The sequence below is a fragment of the Daktulosphaira vitifoliae genome, unplaced genomic scaffold (assembly GCF_025091365.1).
Source record: "Daktulosphaira vitifoliae isolate Bord-2020 unplaced genomic scaffold, ASM2509136v1 Scaffold_2, whole genome shotgun sequence".
In the NCBI taxonomy this organism is placed as follows: Eukaryota; Metazoa; Arthropoda; class Insecta; order Hemiptera; family Phylloxeridae; genus Daktulosphaira; species Daktulosphaira vitifoliae.
Window position 1 is genome coordinate 30,377,686 of NW_026099573.1, and position 20,824 is coordinate 30,398,509.

The 20,824-nt window shown below is 26.0% G+C and overlaps 1 protein-coding gene and 1 long non-coding RNA gene across 2 annotated transcripts in view; both read left to right on the forward strand.

The window, feature by feature from the left end:
* LOC126898114 (dynein axonemal heavy chain 8-like) overlaps positions 1–20,824 on the forward strand; it is a 55,074-nt gene that overhangs the window by 16,205 nt on the left and 18,045 nt on the right. Inside the window, exons 2-28 of the mRNA XM_050672062.1 lie at positions 1,620–1,786; positions 3,548–4,015; positions 5,412–5,623; positions 5,801–5,924; positions 5,989–6,117; positions 6,479–6,705; positions 9,468–9,636; positions 10,109–10,128; positions 10,285–10,529; positions 10,600–10,669; positions 11,452–11,644; positions 12,033–12,222; positions 12,281–12,618; positions 12,680–12,843; positions 14,066–14,761; positions 15,846–16,017; positions 16,082–16,227; positions 16,598–16,967; positions 17,025–17,230; positions 17,303–17,523; positions 17,586–17,871; positions 17,952–18,090; positions 18,170–18,574; positions 18,640–18,876; positions 18,936–19,187; positions 19,274–19,463; positions 19,517–19,662. Coding sequence (XP_050528019.1) covers positions 1,620–1,786; positions 3,548–4,015; positions 5,412–5,623; positions 5,801–5,924; positions 5,989–6,117; positions 6,479–6,705; positions 9,468–9,636; positions 10,109–10,128; positions 10,285–10,529; positions 10,600–10,669; positions 11,452–11,644; positions 12,033–12,222; positions 12,281–12,618; positions 12,680–12,843; positions 14,066–14,761; positions 15,846–16,017; positions 16,082–16,227; positions 16,598–16,967; positions 17,025–17,230; positions 17,303–17,523; positions 17,586–17,871; positions 17,952–18,090; positions 18,170–18,574; positions 18,640–18,876; positions 18,936–19,187; positions 19,274–19,463; positions 19,517–19,662 — 6,182 coding nt within the window. The remainder of the gene's footprint in view (positions 1–1,619; positions 1,787–3,547; positions 4,016–5,411; positions 5,624–5,800; positions 5,925–5,988; positions 6,118–6,478; positions 6,706–9,467; positions 9,637–10,108; positions 10,129–10,284; positions 10,530–10,599; positions 10,670–11,451; positions 11,645–12,032; positions 12,223–12,280; positions 12,619–12,679; positions 12,844–14,065; positions 14,762–15,845; positions 16,018–16,081; positions 16,228–16,597; positions 16,968–17,024; positions 17,231–17,302; positions 17,524–17,585; positions 17,872–17,951; positions 18,091–18,169; positions 18,575–18,639; positions 18,877–18,935; positions 19,188–19,273; positions 19,464–19,516; positions 19,663–20,824) is intronic.
* Positions 7,929–8,325, forward strand: LOC126899121 (uncharacterized). The gene is made up of 2 exons (XR_007702486.1): positions 7,929–8,181; positions 8,252–8,325. It is a non-coding gene; the product is annotated as an uncharacterized LOC126899121 (long non-coding RNA).

Consider the following 20,824-nt stretch of genomic DNA (forward strand, 5'->3'; position numbering starts at 1 on the left):
TGGAATACTTAAAATAATATCTATATTATTAACTCAGANCGTACTTTCCATATACAGTGTCATTTTTATATTATAACCAGTGCTCGAATTGGCCAAAAATAAGTAGGGGAGCTCAACTTAACAATTTGAAAACTGCGTCCCTAGCATTTTGAAGACCTTTTTTTTTTACTCATTACTTTATTTAGTATGTATTAATAAATTATATTTCATTATCATACTAATATTTTAAAAAAAAAAAGAGGTGGTATTTTCCACCGTCCTCATAAAAAAAAGTAGTTGGGGTGCGCAAAAAAATTTAAAAAAAAGTAGAGGAGCTACGTCCCCCTGCGCACCCTCCCAATTCGAGCACTGATTATAACCCACTAAATTACTCTATCACAGAAGAAAAATAATATAACATTATTTGTTTGGATACGTTTGTTACATATATTATTCTTGAATTATTAGCTATGTATTACTTTTTAAGTTCATCATCATAGCCTTATAAGGGTATCAACATTTTTTTTTTAATGAGAACACATATTTTGAGTATAATATATTTGAGATTTTATTTTATTAGTACATGACATTTTAATTTTTAACATAACTTTATTCGATATAAAACTTTAATGTTTCAATTTTTATAGATAATATAACATGTATATTATACGACGGATTACAAATACAGGTAAATAGCTATTTTTGTATATCAATACATAGATACGGAGCGTTTATTGACAATTATGTTTTCTGTATTGCTAGTTAGTATATTTATAAATGTTAACTCACAACAATGTACCTTACAACCACACTTCAAGCATTTCTGTTGATAAATACAAATGCTATTTACTATTAAAATAAAATTTAAAACATTTATTAAATTCAAAACATGTGTTCCCATTTAAAAAAACAAGTTGACACCCTTACAAGACATAAGGGATGAACTTATACTTGTAAAATCTTATTATATTTACTATACATTTGAACAAAAATAACGATTTTTCTGTATACCAAATAATACATGTACACGTCCTATCTTATTATATACTGAATACGCCTAATGTAATACCTCATTAACAAATGTCAACCTTATACTCAATACTTCTTACTATATTCTCTTTTTACATTTTCCTGATTTTAATAATTATATTTTTAATATATTTTTGTTACACTGATTCTGATGTAATATTTTTTCTGCAAAACAAACCCGACGTAGCCGAGTACTCCTATCAGAATCAGTGGCCTACTTATGATGACTACCCGAAGAGACTTGTGCGCCGAAGGTCGCGTAAGGCTCGTAGAGCCCCGGGTCTGGGGCGGAGCCTCAGCTAGGCGAAGCCTAGTACATTATATAGCTAATAATTCAAGAATAATATGTAACTAAAGATAACCAAAAATAATATTTAAATCATTTTTATTCTGTAAATAATTGAGTGTGTTATTTTTAAAAATCAATCCATGGTGTATTACCATAGGAAGTAGAACTTTTTATACTTCACGTCATTTATTATTATATTATTGTTATATATTTTTCAATGTATTAAAAAATTAATAATTGTCAATAATATATTTTTATAATTATTATTCACTTTATTATTCAATGAGTTCTAATTAAACTATATTAAATACAATATTTGTAGATATGGTCGATAATATATACATAGAAATAAATATCGATGATCCTGAAATATATTATTCAAATGTCAAATTAAGTAGAGGTAGTGATCATACTTTATTATTAAAAAATCATGATCTGGTTGTGGCATCAGAGAAGTTATTAAAAAGTTGGATGAAAACATTCCAATTGGTAAATTTGCATATAATTATAAATTCATAATTAATAATTACTCATAACTTTTAGCTTCGCAACTTCCCTAATAGTAACGTTATTTTTATATACATGAGATTCTTTTTTATTGTTTTCCAATTAAAAACTAACCAAAGTTTACTCATATTTATTACTAGTAGGGGGATATGAAGCCAAAATGGGTAAACGGTGTAAAGCTCGTTATCTTAATACTCATCGTACAGATATTGTCACTACATGCGACAATCTTATTTTATATTATACTTTTTTCATTTATTTATAATTTCATAATTTAATTTAGTTGCTTTTTGTGTAAAAATAAACATTTAGACAAAATAACATTATCTACTACACCATATTATCCCAAGTCAAAATGTGACATTTTTTGAATACATTAGACACATAATAAATATTTTAAAAAACTTAATCTTGTTTAAGATATTATATGTCTTAGTTTTTAGTATATTATTTTTCTGACTTAAAATAAGTTAAGATTGAGTGAGCAACATACAATTTTACGTTATTCTGTCTGATCCAGCTACGGTGTTGTCACCCATGTGACCTCCCGCGGCCATTTCAGCTCCTTCTCAGCTACACACGCATTATCGTTGTGGTGTATAGTCCAACAAATGGCTAGCGTCGAATACCCATCGCAATAATTCTTATTATCAATTATCATTGTGACACCTCCAATAGCTCATTGTTCATCCGGACTATCCACGCCTCAACGCATCAAAACGACAGTGAGATCATGTTTTGTTTCTATTTAATTTCAATCTTCGATATTTTAAATGCCCAGTGTTTTACGCACTTTAACATTTAAAAAAAAAGTGTAAAATTGTTTAAATAAACGGCTCAACGTTCTCAAACCACAAACTTTAGTGTCGCCTACATTTTTTTTTATTATGCGCTTATTACTATTGAACCAATTGTGTGTCATATACTTTTGTTTTCATTACGAAATTTTATATAGAAAAATAATTATCTAATAAATTGGTTAATTTAGCTGTTATTCAAAATAGATTATAATACAAATAAAAACTTCATGGAATTGTTTTTTATTTAGAGATATAAAGCCTTAAATGTAATTTGAATAATATTTAAAATAAAAATTTAAGAAAAATAGAATTTAAATTTTAGATAATTAAAGATTACAAATATTTTAAACAAGAACCAGTAATTTTCGGTCCATATAAAGAATTGGAATTTTGGAGAAATATGCATGTTAAGTTTGTTAAAATTTATAAGATAATTATGAGCTCAGTCAGCAAATTAGCGGAAAAGGCCATTCTACAAAATAATTCAAGCCTAAAAGAGGTTTCTTTTTAATTATCATTAACAGCGTTTCTCAGCTCATGGTATCCGTATTATTAATGTTACAACTCATATATTTGACATGGAAAAAATTTCCTTAAAATCGAGTTTATACAAAAAATTTGTATTGTTTATTTATCAAACTATATATTATCATAATTTTATAGTCCATTATTAAGGATTTTGAAATCCTTAATACTAAAAAAAAATTGTACATTGTATATAATTTTAAGAGGTTAAAAAGTTTTTAGGTTCATAGAATAATTACGATTTTTTATTGGGGAGGTTGTATGTATAAGATATATTATTATATTTCAAGTTATATTATTTTCAGAACCTTCCTTAGAAATTTATTACAATGTATAACTTAAAATTCTTAAATAAAATGTTGAGAACCGCTAATCCATCTTAAGCTCATAAAATGATTTTCTAACAGCCTATTTTTAGCCATGGGAAATCATGAAAGGAAGAGTTATACTATTCAACAAAGAAATGGTAGAAACTTTAAAATATTTAAAACCAATCGAAAGTCTTTTTGCAGGATTATATATAAGTGATACTCAGGCAATTAAATCCGCCATTCGCGACATCACTATTGCTTTACCATTAGTTCGATCTTTTTCTTCTCATTATACTAGTAAACGAAGCATGACTAAACTTTTGTTGATGTGTATCAATCAAATAGTATTAAGTTGTATAAATTATTTAACTAACAACAAAACTACTACAATATGGAATCAATCCAAATTACTTATGATTAAAAAGTTGAATGATTGTATTAATTTGTACGATGAAGTATTGAAAAGTTATAATGATATGAGAAACAAAACTAAAAGTGATAACCGTGAAGAGCTTATTTTTTCACATGAAACATCCCTCGAAAAACTTTATTTATTTGTCAATAGAATGGCAAAGGTAATGAAGTAAATATAAATGCTCACGAGTTAATTCATTTATAGAGGCTGATTCTTTTGACGCTAACCACTCGATTTCTCTTAAATAATAATTATGCCAAAAAAATTATTTTAGGTATTTTTTAGTTATCTATATATATATATATATATAGATAACTAATGCTGGTTTTTTTTTAAATGAGAACATTTATTTTTAACTGGCTTGACTGGTTGATAACAACCCATTATTTCGGATGTTATAACCATTTTAATATATAGACTGGAGTTGAGGTACGAATATGACCTTATTTTCATTAGACACAATTCTGATCAGCCATTCTTTTTTTGCCTATGTATAAAAATCGTCAGTCATTTTCTTAATTAGACAATTGATTAATAATTATTAATTAGGCTAGTTAAAAATATGTTCTGATTTAAAAAATAAAGTGGACATCATTATAAGGTATAAATGAAAAATTTAAAAAGTAATTAATAACTGATAAAAAAAATATATATATAGATATAACTAAAAAATACCAAAACTAATTTCTTTGGTGTAATTATTAATTTAAGAGAAATCGAATGGTGTTTAGCATCTAAAGAAACATTTTCTATTATCATAAAATATTAAGAATTTACAATTAAACGGATTTATATTCATTGTAATCTACTACATGTTACAAGAAAGTTGAAAAAATCTGAAATCGGACCAAATTCTATAAGTTTTTAAAATTCATCGCTTATCATCACATAATTCATTTCGTAAGAAATACCTTAATTTTTATTTTTTAGTCAATTTAAAAAGATCCAAGATTGTGCAATTTTATTGCATACAGAAATATTTATTATAGAAATATATTTGGAATATATAGTAGTATAGAAATATTCTTCGTATTAGGGAGGAATAAACGACCGTTTCACCCCAGTTAAAAAATATTACTAAAATTTCAATACAACTAATAAAATTGTGTATTAACTAATGATGTATTTAAATAACTTAGTAAAATGTGTATAAATAACTACTTAAATTATTTTGCTAAGAGATTCCACTCACAATAATTCTCAATAATTTTACTTTTATACTTTCTTTGGTATGTATTATAAAATAGTGAGTGATGCAATGTAATGAACCATTTAAATGCTATTAAGCTCTAAATTGAAATTCAACCTACCGTTGTGAACTGTCAAATTGGTCTCCAAACAGTAGTTATACTCGTTGAAAACTCTATGACCACTACTATAAACTATTAGGATACTATTGATACATAATAATAAATTATTGAAATTTTAATTACATTAAGTTAAATAATTTTTCTATTTATAAAAAATGTGTTCTGAAAAGTTACAAAAAAAAAAATATTCACTACAATTAGAAATCAGCTATATTATATATAACTATTAATTATTTAATTTTTTAGATAAAAAATGTAATTGAAACTTATAGACGTTATATGGTATTAAGTTTGTCAAAAATTTCAGGAATCAATCAAATTTTTGAAAAATTTAAAAATACTTATACAAGTTTTACGAAAATTTCTTATGACATATTTCAAGTAGAGGACAATACTTTCGATAACGACTGTGCAATTTTCCACAATAATATAAAAGAATGTGAAGATGATTTTTCAAAGTTTTTTTATGATGTAATTCAAAACTCTCAGGATTTTACAAATGTTATGAGAGTTTTAGAGAGTTTTGAAAAATTAAATCTAGATTGCTTGAAAATTGAGGATGCTTATAAATATTTAATTGAATCTCACTCCGAAGATCAAAAACATTCTTTAAAAAATGTTATAGTTAACTATAGAAATATTTATTCTTTGTATAGAGCTAAACCACCAATTGCGTGGAATATGCCAATGATAACTGGGCAGATGATTTGGATTGCGTCAATTCATACTAAAATTGAAAAACCTATGAATTTTTTTTTGGTATCTGTTTTTAAATTAAAATTTCATTTTTATATACTAAAATTTTTATTAATTCTTGTTTTAGACCAAAAGTCCTAATTTATGGAATAATCTACGGTATGTTAGGATAATTAAATCATATAACTCATTTTGTTTTGCTCTGAGAATTCATGAATTACTTTTATATTCAAGATGGTATAAAATAGCAAATAAAGTAAGCCAATATAAGTAAATAACTTTTTTGTATTGGATTTCAATGGTTTAGTAAAAAAAAAAAAACCGTGAGCATGTTTTCTAATAAATAACTTAAAGTAACAAGAATTTATACTTGTGGCTAATTTTAAATAACTTAATACCAATACATTTTATTTTTCGTTCTTCGCCCACCAAAAAGGAAAGTTCTTAATTTATAATTTATGTATATGATTCTGTTGGGGGTTATAATTAATTTTAACTTCCTATGTATGCTTAACTATTTACGTTAAGAAATTTTAAATGTTCGAAAGCATAAATTTTGTTTTATGTTAATTCGTTTCCTAACATAACCATATCATAAAAAATTTAATGGATTGTAGTTAAAAGATTCAAAAAATATTCCTCTTTTGATAAGAGATCCTAAAACAAGAAGATATTACTGCACATTTTCAAGATTCCTAATAGAAACTTTAAATGAGTCGTATCATATGCTCTATAGACAACTAACTATACCAGAACGTCTACAGTTCCTTATTCAGCGTAAAGATATAATTTATCAAAGACACGCTTATGCTGATTCTTTAGTCAAACGATATAACCGTATGAGGTAAGATTTTTTTCTTCATTACTTTTGATTGTAGTAATTTTTTATGAAAAAAAATGTAATTAAAAATTAATTTTATATAGAATATCAATATTAGCTTTGTTGCGTAACTGTGATGAGATTGGTATTCATTTGTAGTCATTTTATCTTCAATGCGAATCTGAGAAGATATTAATTTTACTATAATGTGTTTTTTTTTTTGTGTGTGTCTGTTACCAATTTTTTTGAGCTCTCACCGAACTGATTTCTTTCAACGATACGCCAAAAGATCATAAATAGTATCTAGTGGAAAACATTACCCTCAAAAATAGAAATAATTTCCACTTTATCAATGAAAAATTTACTTAGCTCACATTTTCCATATTGACATTTAAAATCATACATTTTAAATGTTTTTAAAGAATTTATTGTCGAATTAAGTTTAATATGATAATAGGTTAAAAAATAAAATAATTTTACTTTGTCATATATTCATTTTTTAACTTTATTTGTGTGTTACTAACAGTCTATAATTATCCAAATTTTTTGGTAACATGTTGCTATATAAATCATAAATCTAAAAAAAAAATGATTTTTATTTTCACCAGAGTTTAACAAAAAATTTTAACAATTATAATCAAATTTTATAATACACTCAATTGAATAGATTTTTTTAACAACATTTTGATTAGTTTTTTTAGTTAAAGTTAATTATTAAAATTAATTATGTTCTGAATATTTCGATTTTAATGGTAACAAATTCAACTTTTTTTATAATAGTATATTTTTTACTCTGATGAAATTTTTTTGCAGACTATTTGTATAATAAAAAAAAAGATATGTGTTTAGCGTTGATATTGGTAACATTTTTCCGAAATACATATCCGCGAATTTTCAGTAATTTTTTGTGGCTTTTGAGTTTAATATTTTTTAGTTTTTAAATTAATAATATTTTTAATATAGTTTTAATTTTACTTAATTCCTTTATTCATAATTAACAATAAATTATTATCCAAAAAGTTCTGTGTCATTCCCTTTAATTTTTATACACGTTTTCCATAAAAATAATAACTACTTTATAAATATACTTTATACTTTTATAAATTCTACGAAAAAATTACAATACTAAATTATTAAATATCAATTTCATACTACTAAGCCAGTCAACGAAGGAGTAATTTTGGCGAATGGCAGATAAAATTCCAAACCAAATTTTTTTTTTTTTAAAGTTGAATTAAGATATGTATATAAAGAAAACAACGTTATATATTCATTGTAATTTTAAATTTTAAGTTCATTGTGTGATCGACTGATATGAATGATAAGAGGATGTATACTCTTATCATCATAGCAGTCGACACACATGATATAGTTAATGTATTACAAATTACTTATTTTTCTTTTGCAACTCTTAAATAATTTTAAGTATAAAATCTTAATGAATATTATACTATTAATATTATAATATAAACTTCTATTGTTGTTTTCTTTACATTTCAGGTAATGCTTTTCTTTTATTGTTTAAATAATAAATATGTATAAAAAAATAAAATATAACTTTACATTTCAGTACAGAAACGCAACTTGGGTTTTTATTAAAAAAAAAGAAGGGATTAATCCAACAAGATTATAAACTCCATTATATGTATAATGACATACTAAAAGTCCTCATCGTTTGGACTTGAGCTTTTTTTTACAGCCTCGCAAAAGTTCAAAAATATGAGCTTTTTTCATTTTCTCAAAAAATATTTAACTTACAAAAAAAAAGTTTCGTACAAAAGTTGTTTAAAAGACAATTTTAAACAAAAAATGTATCTTATATTTTTTCACTTAAACAAATATTTTTCGAGTTACATTACATTTAATATGAGTACTAAAATTTATTTTCCAATTTTTTTCATTTTACGGTTACTTTTTATCATGTTATATTTACATTAGACACAATGTTATAAATGTATATGAGTGTATGTGTAAGCTTATTTATTTATAGTATCATTAAAGTGTAGTGTATATTAAGATACAACCAAAAGAGTAGGTAATTGATTTGACGCTATATTGTTTAAAGCCAACTAAACTCTAAATTGTACATTCCCAAACAACAATTATATTATGTCAATTACCACCGGAATTTCGACTAATCTTTTTCTTTTTCTTTGCCTTAATCCCAACTACTTGTGGGTCTGCCACCCTCATCCTAAACTTCCATTTGACACGATCTCCCACATCTTCTATGCTCACATCAGCTGTCCTCATATCGCATTCAATAACATCCCTCAATCTCTGCCTCTTCTTTCTTGAACATTCATTTCAATAACTGATCTTACAGCTTCCGATTCTTCTCTCGTCATAACATGACTAAATCATCTAAATCTATTTTCTCTCATCTTATCCACGATTGACGCTACACTTATACTCCCTTTTATATGCTCGTTCCTTATTCTATCTTTTCTAGTCACTCCACTCATCCAACTAAGCATTTTCATCTCTGCTACACTCGTTCTCTGCTCTACTTTCCTATCAACCGCCCAAAACTCTGAACCATACATCATAGCTGGTCTCACTACAATTTTGTAGAATTTACCTTTTAGTCTCATTGGAATTCTTTTATCGCATATGACACCAGAAGCTTCTCTCTACTTCAACCACCCGCACTTAATCCTGTGTCTTACATTTTCGTCAATACCGCCGTTCTTTTGCAACTACTGATCCAATCATTAACTAATGTAACTAGTTGGGTTCAAAAATATAATAAATATTGTACTTTTACATACATTTTTTTTTTATAGAAATATGATTCCACCTGTATTTCGAAATCTTATCAATTTTGAATTTATGAAATTAGATAAAAGTTTATTTCCTATGATGTCAGTTGTTACGTGGTCATCATATTCGGCTATGGATATAATGCTCGACATAACAAAAAAATTTGATTGTACAGAAAAGTATTCCAAATGGGTAAGAAAATTTTAATTTATTTTTTAAATTATTGCAATTTTGTATTACATTAGAACGTAAAAAAAGTATCAGTTACTTATTTTCATAAAAACGTGGAAAATCATTAAAAATGTCTGTTTTTGCGCCTATGCGTAGAGTAATATCTGCAATATAAAATCAATCATGAAAATGAATTTAAATACATATTATTGTTATTGCATTGGTGCCTCTAATTACAGAAGTAAAAAAGATTTTAAAGTTTTTTCAAAAGAACATAAAAAAAATTTCATTTAAATTTCTCGTGATGTAATTTAATAGTTATAATCTTGGTTTTTTTACTAGCTGTGTATCAAATTAATTTTATGTGTCAACGCTCAAATTCATTTTCATGTACATCACTTAATTTATTTATTAGTAAAAAATATTTTGCTCATAAAAGTTTAATATCAATTTTCCTACTTTTAATATTATTTTTAATTTTACGATTTTTTAGTTATTAAATGATTATATCAGGTTAGATGCTTAACTATTCTTGTAATTTCAATATTTATCTTGAGTTGATTTGTGTAAAATATTTAATTTACAAAATCTAATTCAAATTTAGATAGTTGATATGGACATGAAAATATGTCAAATAATGAATTTGGTAAAACAATTTTTATTAATAAGGTTACCTAGTGAGGCAAAAATTATAAATGAATTAGAAAATATTAATGCAAAGCACCAAGAAGAAATTATTAAAAAAATTGAAAAGTTTTCAAAATCAGCAGAAATTATTTTCCACCAATTGATGAATACAATTTTATCAAGAATAATTAATCTTAGTGATGAAAAATACGAATGGTTTGATATTGAAGAAGGCCTTAAACCTGTAACTGAATCTGATGGGCCACCAACATTTGATTCATTTAAGGGTAAATATCTAAATTTTCATTATTATATTTCATCAATTAGAAAATTAGTAACATATTAAATATTATACAGAAGAATCCTATCCACCTGCAGCTCATCCTAAGATAAAACAAGTTCAAGATTGGTGCATGATTATTTTCAAGTCATACAATTTTCAATTCACAAAAATACTAATAGAAACTATGAAAAATTCATTACATCTAATGGCGATGGGATTATCTTATATCGAGTAAAACAAAAAAATAATATTTTTATTCTTACTGAATCATCATATTATATAATAAAACATTGATTACTAGCCAATGCTGGAAAAAATATTTAACGGTATCTGATTTAAAATATTCTTTTTTTTTAATGAAAGAACTCGACGTTATTATTCTAGAAAAATTATTCGTGAAGTTAAACTAATATTTTGTAATATACCATGAGTATTTAACAATTTGATCAAAAAGTCTCATTCCTACAAGTGTTTTATAATTAAAAACGTGAAATTTTTACTAAGACTACTCAGAGATATTACACCCGAGAAAAGTGGAAAAATCCGAAATCGGACCAAATTTCTACTTACGATGAACGTTTAAAATTTATCGTCTATCATTCTATTATATAACAAAATATTTAATAACAAATAATGATGGGAAAATTATTAAATTTAATCAAGTCCACGTGCATAGTTATTAGTAAAATATGATTTTTTTATGAATGCAAATTTTGTTTAAATTTCATGATAGTTTAAGTAGTCTTTACTAATAACACAGCATTCAAATATAGTATTTTATGATTATCAAGTTTTCTTTCGCTTGTTGTACTAAATAGTTATTAGTAGTTTATTATGAAGTATAATTTTGAATTTATCTAGATATTTTGTAATCATATGTTATGCATTTTTTAAATTTCTATATTGTTATCATTATTAATCAATAGACGAGTAAATCACCCTGAGTGGACAGCAATTATAAAAGTAAAATTAACTTTATATCCAACTCAACCTACTTATACACTTGAACTTACACCAACATGGTCTGAAGTTAAACAAACAATCGATAGAATAACTACGGACGCATTAAAGTTGTCTGAAAAACTCACTCGATGGGGGTTTAATAATATTATTCATAGAGTAATTATTTTTTTTTATATATAAATTATTAACTACATTACAAGGATATTTGTTTTTAAAGATAAAAAAAAAAGAAGATTTCAGTTATAAAAAAGAAATTGTACGCCATAAAGATGTTGAAAGTGCCACTAATTCAATAAAAAAAGCGATTAGACCTATAAAAGGAGAGATCATTGAATCATTGTTAAATGTATTAGAATAATCTTTTATATTATATTAATAGTGAAAATAATCAAATTCTACAATTATTTATGATTAATACTGGTACTTTAATAAAATATGTATTTAATTTTCAATAAAAGAAAAACAAAAAGTATTTCATCTGATTGCACAAAAAATATATACAATGGATTAATGGATTAAAAAAAAATGTTGATTTTTATTTTAGAAATATAACTACAAATTTCGAAATGTATGGGTTAATAGTGCTGAAAAAGAAGTTAAAATTAATGATTTTTTAAAGACAACAAACAAACTAGCTGATATACGAGCACAGTTTGAAGACATAGCTGTGAAGGAAAATGAAATAAATAAAGAGCCCGAATTCGTTACAATCGGCCCATTAGAAATAGAACTAGGTAGTTACAAAATTAATGGAATACGTTTAACAAATTCATTGACAAATAAATTTGTTAGATGAGTTTAAGGTTATTTTACTAAACGAGGTAAAAGAATGGCAGAATTTATTGACTGACGCTGTGTTAAGAACGTTTCGAGACAAATTGAAAATTCTTTGTAAATATGTCGAAGAAAACTATACATTACTAGCAATGCCTATAAATGAACTAGATGATGTTAGAAGAGTAATTTCGTGCCTTGAAGATGTAGAGAAAAATTTTGTTACTGTTGACCGAGATGTTGCAGAAATTAAAAATGTATTTGAACTATTAAATACATTTAAAGCAACAATATTGCAAGAAGATGAAAAAAGGTTGACTTTACTAACAGAAACATATGAAAAATTGAAAATCAAAGTATATTATATTTCAAATAAATGTTAAAATTAAAAAATAATTCATTTTTATACTTATAAAGACGTGTGAAGTTCCACAAAGACTTGTAAATATTTATGTACCTATGAGAATGGAACTGAAATTGGGTATTAAACGATTAAAATCTGATATTTTTATATATGATACTCAATTTAATGAAAAGGGGCCAATGGTTAGTGGATTAACACCATCAGAAGCCAGTGAAAGGTGCGTATAATTGTTTTTACTTTAGGGAGAGAGTTAAACGACTATTTTTTCGTCAAAATCAATAACTCAATTAAAATACTTTATTAAAGAGGTACAATAAGATAAAATTTTTATTTTTAAAATAGGAACGACGTGCAAAATTGTATTTTTTAAATAAAAATCTACTATCTAATTTTAGCTTTAGTTTCTAAAGAGGTAGACAAGAACTGTTCATCATCTCAGGCATGTGGGTCGATTGTACCGAATTATATTGATTTGGTTTCTTCACCTAAGTGTTTCCACCAAAATATTATTGCCATTATATATCTAACACTATCAAAAGTGATTCACTTATCATGAACCACTTAATTAATCAGAAAATAAAAATAAACATTTTTTATTTGTTTCATTTAGTTCAATGTTTATGTCAATTTTTCAATCATGAATATATTTTTATATTCATTCCATATAACTTATAAGGGTGCCAACTTTAATTTTTCAAATAACAACATATAATTAACTAGCTTATTTAATATAAAACGATCTAATTACTAAAATGACTGGCCAATAACATCTTTTGGACACGTATTTCAGAAGTCATTAACATTTTTATGCCTAAGCGGTCGGAGGAGTGTGACTAAGAAATATTTAGTGATAAAAATAGCAGCACCCAATTGTCACCACTAGTCATTACTTTAAATGTATAATAACTTCTGAAATACTGGTTCAAAAGTTGTTATTAACCATAATTTTCTTGATTAGATCATTATCTAATATATAAGCTAGTTAAATATGTATGTTTCCATTTAAAAAATAAAATTGACACCCCTATATGATAAGGGATGAACATAAAAAATATATAATATATAAATGGTGATTCATATGTAACTAACAATAGCCCAAAAAATTCACAAAAAAATTATTATTTTAAGAGAAATTGAGTGGCTATAGTTAAAAGAATCGCCTTGTATATTAAGGTTTTCAATTTTGACGATTCCTTTGCAAAGAACCGTCAGTTATCGTTCTTACACAGAAATGTTGTTTGTAGGATCCTTGTTTGTCAAAAGATTTTAAGTTAAGATTTTATAATATTTTTAGATTCTGTAATTTAGCATATTTTACAATAGGTTATCTTTTATATGAAAAAAACAATTTTAACAAACCTTTAACTATCGATTTTGACTAAATCTATTGTAAATTAAAATTTTTCTAATAGACTATTTAAAAAAATGTCTTTAATTAGGGTTATTATATTCCAAGATAAATTCGATGAGTTAGTTGTATTAATGGATCGTTATCAAGAAGGAGAACGATTATTTGGAGTAAAAATCACTGAGTATCCTTCTCTAACGGAAAAAAAACGGATATTTAATTTATTACAAAAACTTTATGGTTTATACGTTTTGGTTAATCATTCTATGGATACATGGTTAAATACTACATGGAGTCGATTACGTATTGACGATATAAGTGAAAAACTAGCTGAGTATTCCAATAGATGTCGCAAACTCCCAAAAGGATTAACCGAATGGCCAGCATACTTAGAATTGAAAAAAAAAATAGACAATTGGTCACTGATTATTCCTTTGGTAGAAATGATGATTAAAAACTCTCTTAAAGAAAGACATTGGACAATGATCGAAAAAGTGACAAATACACCTCTTCCAATTGATAATTCAGATTTTATGCTTAAAAATATAATGAATGCGCCATTAATTGTTAATAAAGATGAAATTGAAGACATATGTCAAACTGCCATAAAAGAAATGGATATTGAAGCAAAGTTAAGACAGGTTATATCTGATTGGTCTACTATTAACGTGGAACTAACTACGTTTAAAAGTAGAGGATTCTTATTAGTTAAAGGCCAAGAACTAGCAGAAGTAGTAGCACTTCTAGAAGACAGTCAAATGGTCATGAGTTCACTAGCAACAAATAGGTATTTCTAACGTTTTTTGCTAACTTCACTATTTAATTTTCAATTTATTATTTTCATATAATACTTAAAATTATGATTTGAAATTTAACAAAGATACAACTAATTATCATCAATTGAATTTCATTCAATTTATCAACATAATATTATAAAGCGTATAATAAATCTACTAAAGGAAATTTAATTTCCGTAGAATAAAAAACTTTTATTTTTTATACAGAGTGATTGAAATCTGGTAAGCAATAATTTTCCCAGAAACTATTATGAATTTTTTATTTTAGTAAGGACAAAAAATTTCAGGTTCAAAAAAACTCTTCATATCTAAAAATACTTATTTAAAATTATCTTAAATGGTAACCCCTATTTTTAACATGTAAAAAATTACAAATAATTTTATTTATGTAATCAACTGTTTGCATATTATAGATTATTAAAAGATTTGGATGTCAAATAAAAATGCTAAATCGATTTAGTTTTATAATACCAGTGGAAGTGCAAACAGTATTATTACTGCTTTCATGACGGTTATAATCTATTAATAGCCCATTAATTGTTTATCATATTAATTATAAGGAAAAATTTCACGTTGGTCATCTAAATGAGCAACAACAATAATGTATTATCGCTATTGAAATATATTGTTGTTGTCATTAGTATTATAAAACCAAATCAATGATGAATTTTTACTGGACATTCAAATTTAGAAACATTCTCTAAAACGCAAACGATCACATAAAAAATTATAAGAACAAAATAGTTTGTTATTTTTTTCGTGTTTTTTTTTGAAAAAAGGATTTTTATCTCTGAAGGAACGAAAAAATATGCCTTACCAGATTTCAATCCCCCTGTATGTTATATTAAAATTATTAATTGTTAATTATTTTTTTAAGGACAATAAACTTATAAAAAATTATAATGAAATTTTACAAATTATTTCTACAGTAATGATATATAAAATACATAAAATATGTTTTAAGCTAAATACTTTTTTTAGTTACCTTAATTTTTTTTATATATATAATAGTTTATACAAAAAAATAATATTAACTCTACTACTATAAAATAAATAAATGGAAAAAATTCAAAGGTACAATGTTGCATTCAAAACAGAAATTTCGGATTGGGTGAGAAAATTTGCAATAACAGGTCAAGTATTAGAAAATTGGATAATAGTGCAAAATTTATGGACATATTTGGAAGCAGTTTTCGTTGGAGGTGATATAGCTAAACAACTTCCATTAGAAACAAAACGTTTCAGCGTACGCAAATAAAATTTATTAAATATAATATAAAACAATGAACTATAAATTATTGAAATATTAGAATATAGACAAACTATGGGTACAAATTATGACAAGAGCAAAGTTCACTGAGAATGTTATTGAAATTTGTACAGGTGACGATTCGATGGAAATTTTATTGCCTTATTTAAAGGAACAGTTGGAACTATGTCAAAAATCTTTGGCGGGGTATTATACTAGATTATTTCCAGATTAAAATAATTAATTTTTTTTGGGGGGGGGGGTTTAAATAGTATTAATTTATAGATATTTTAATTGTTATGATCCTCTTTTGGTTTATCCCTTATAAGGGTACTAACTTAATTTATTTTTAATGGAAACATACATATTTAACTAATTTGTATAATAAAAATTGACTAATCGTTAACAACTTTTCAGAAATTATAAATATTTTTGATAGTTTTTAGTAATTTTTAAATAATTGATAAATGAATTCTAATTAACAAAATAAAAAAAAATTTCAACATAATTATTTTAGAACAAATTAAGTGGTCAACGATAAATAAATCAGTCCCTCAAACAGATTTCTCTTTTATAGATATTTGGATCAGAAGAGAAATATTTTTCCAAGATTTTATTTTGTTTCTGATCCTGTGCTATTGGAAATTCTTGGTCAAGCTTCAAACTCTCATGCCATAGAACCTCATTTATTAAGTCTATTTGATAATATTGCAAAACTGACATTTAATCCACTAGAATATGATAAGGCCCTAGAAATGATTTCTAAAGAAGGGGAAGGCATTCCTTTTGAACATCCTGTTATGTGTATAGGAGGTGTAGAAAATTGGCTAAACACGTTACTTATTGAGTCAAAAAATACAGTCAATCAAGTAATGTCAAATGTGGCAGCATATATGACAAATCCAGATTTTTCACTATTAACCATGGTTAATACGTTCCCATCTCAAGTATTGTTAATTTTTTATATTCCATTTTTAAATACTTATATATGACTGGTTTTTTAGATGGGTCTAGTTGGTATACAAATGTTGTGGACTTATTATACTGAAAATGCTATCAGCAATGCTTTACTTAAAAAAACTATAATGAAACAAACAAATGATTACTTTATCGTGTTATTAAACACACTAATTGATTGCACAACATTAAATTTAACAAAAATGGAACGAGTTAAATACGAAACATTAATAACAATTCATGTCCACCAAAGGTTTTTATTTATCATTTTTGTAATCGAAATTTGTATTGTGTATTTATATTAATATTGTGAGTATCATTTTAGAGATATTTTTGAAACATTGTATCGTATGAAAGTTTCAAGTTTAACTGATTTTGAGTGGTTAAAGCAAGAACGTTTTTATTTTAATTTAGAAGTCGATCAGTGTGAAGTTCGAATAACTGATGTAACATTTATTTACCAAAATGAATTTTTAGGATGCTCAGATAGACTTGTAATTACACCCCTTACTGATCGTTGTTACATAACATTGGCTCAAGGAATAGGTTCATTTTACTGCTAAAAAATTAGATTATAGTAATATTTTTATATCAAAAAATTATATTAGGAATGAATATGGGAGGAGCGCCTGCTGGACCAGCTGGGACAGGAAAAACAGAAACTACTAAAGATATGGGTAAATCACTTGGTAAATATGTAGTGGTATTCAATTGTTCAGATCAAATGGATTTTCGAGGACTTGGTCGTATATTCAAAGGCCTAGTACAATCAGGAACGTGGGGATGTTTCGATGAATTTAATCGTATAGAATTGCCAGTATTATCAGTAGCTGCTCAACAAATATATCTAGTATTTTCTGCACGAAGAGATAAAAAATCAACATTTTTATTCAGGTTAATAAATTGATTACTACCAAAATATTACACAAAATATAAGATGTTAACTTAATTAAAATTAAATTAAAAAAAAATAGCGATGGTGACATTATTCCAATGAATCCAGAATTTGCTATATTTCTTACTATGAACCCTGGTTATGCTGGAAGACAAGAATTACCGGAAAATTTAAAAGTTCTCTTCAGAAGTGTTGCAATGATGGTTCCAGATCGCTTAGTAAATACTCTAATATCAATTTAATTAAAACCTTAAGTATGCAATATAATTTAATAATGATTTATAATATTTATTACAGATCATTATACGTGTAAAAATGGCAGCGGCTGGTTTTAAAAACAATATAGTTTTATCGAAAAAATTTTTCATTTTATATCAACTTTGCGAAGAACAATTAAGTAAACAAGTACATTACGATTTTGGTTTAAGAAATATATTAGCAGTTTTACGTACTCTTGGTACTCAGCGAAGAGGCAATCTAAATGACTCTGAAGAAACAATATTGATGAGAGTTTTAAGAGATATGAATGTTTCTAAATTAGTTGATCAAGATGCTGCAATTTTTATGTCACTTATTGAAGACCTGTTTGTTGGACTAAAATTAACAACATCAACTTATAAAGACTTGCAAGCTAGTATAAATAAATCATGTAATGAGTTTTTATTTGTCAATGATTCTACGTGGAACCTTAAAATAATACAAGTAATAATATAAGTACTAAAAAATATAGACAAATAATAATATTTAAATAATATTAATAAACTAAGGTTTACGAAACATCCTTGGTGCGACATGGATTAATGATACTAGGACCAACTGGAGCGGGAAAAACTGCTGCTATTCATACACTATTAGCCGCATTAACGAAAAATGGTTTACCTCATTTTGAATATCGTATGAATCCTAAAGCTATTACTGCACCTCAAATGTTTGGAAGATTAGATGTAGCTACAAATGATTGGACAGATGGAATATTTTCTACACTTTGGAGAAAAACTTTAAAAGTATTATTTATTTATTTAAAAAAATAAAACTAGAAAAAAAATGGTTTCAAATTTTTTAGTTAGAACCTGGTGAATTTTGTTGGATTGTTTTGGATGGACCAGTAGATGCAGTTTGGATTGAAAATTTAAACTCTGTCTTAGATGATAACAAGACTTTAACGCTAGCAAATGGTGACAGAATTGTAATGGCATCAAATGCAAAACTTGCTTTTGAACCAGATAATGTAGATAATGCATCACCAGCAACAATATCTAGAATGGGAATGACTTATTTTTCATCAACTGTTTTATCATGGAAAATTATTTTTCAAGTTGGTATCAATTTAACTTGAATACATTTTTTTTTTAATATTGATTAAAAATATTAATTTCCAATCGAAAACTAATCAATGATTAGGGTTGGGGTAAAAAAAGATCTAAACATGAATTCGATTGTCTTCAACATCTTTTTGATAATTCTTACGATGGTTTATTAAAAGTACTTAATTCGAAACTTACTGCTAAAATGACATTGTTAGAAGCACATTACATACATCAAACTTGCGATTTACTTGATGGTTTATTGAGCATGTTCAACATAACAACTGGTAATACAAAAAAAAAGGTTTAAATAATTTTTTTAATTTTGTTTATTTGATAGATTTATCAGAAAATACCATTTCACGATTGTATACTTTTTCAATTATGTGGAGTTTAGCAGCAGTATTAGAATCATTAAATCGTCAATTATTAGAAGATTATATTTTAAAAGATATGAAAGGAATAATGAGCGTGCCAAAACTTAAGGTAAATAAAAAATTATCGTTAAAACATAACAGTGAAAAATGTCCAGAAAAATCCGAAAATTGCAATTGTTTTAAATAAAATTGCGCTTTAGAGCTTATTAATCCAACCAAACCCAACGTTCATTCAATTTAAAATTTTAATTCTGAAATTACATTTTATTTATAATATGTAATACATTAATATTCCATATGGATAAGGGATAAGAATACTTTGACGGCCCCTCTACCAGTTGTAAGAGACTACTAATGTGATTACGTCAGGTAGACAGCCGGTGTAAAATTTTTTCAAAAATATAGAGTTCTGAACAAATCTTAGGTGAAATGATGTGCGTGTGGTCAACAGGTTATAGGAAATAAAGTTGTTAAAAACGAAGAAGGTCTAAAGAATAACGTATTTGATACCAGCCGAACAACTTATGCAATAGCTGTTTCACCGATCATGTGTACAGGTCTGCGCACCGTTTGTAGTATAAACGGTGTAGGGACATTTTCACTTAACTCTAAGCTGAACTCTTGTATAAGGGAGAAAGATAGATACAAAGTATGAAAAGGTAAGTGGAATATTGAAACATTAACTGGTAGAAGTAGAGTATTAAAGAGGAGAAAAGTTAACATTTGTTGTGTGCAGGAAACTAAGATGAAAGGAGGGTAGCAAGATAATAAGAGGGTTATAAAATAATATACTCAGACAAGTCTAGTACAAATAATGGTGTAAGGATAATAATGAATGAGAAGATTAAAAGTTAAGTAGTAGAGGTAGCTAAGAAAAGTGATAAAATTATAGTCATAAAATTAATTTTCGAAGAAAAAGTGATAATGTAATAAGTGCCTATACACCACAAGTAGGATGAAAGAAACAAAAAATGTTTTGGAGAGAGATGGATGAGTAATACAAGAAATACCTGGTAATGAGTGTGTGATGATAGGTAGACATATGAATAGACATTTTGGTAATGAGAGGGGAGAATATGAAAGAGTACATAGAGGGTATGGTTGTAGTGGGAAGAATGAGGCTGGAGAAGTAATTCTGGATTTCGCAGTATTGTATAATCTTGCTGTGGTTAATACTTATTTAGAAAGAGGGAAGGACATTATATAACTTTTTAGAGTGGGAGTAATAGATCACATATTGATTATAACATAATTTCAGAATTAAAATTTTA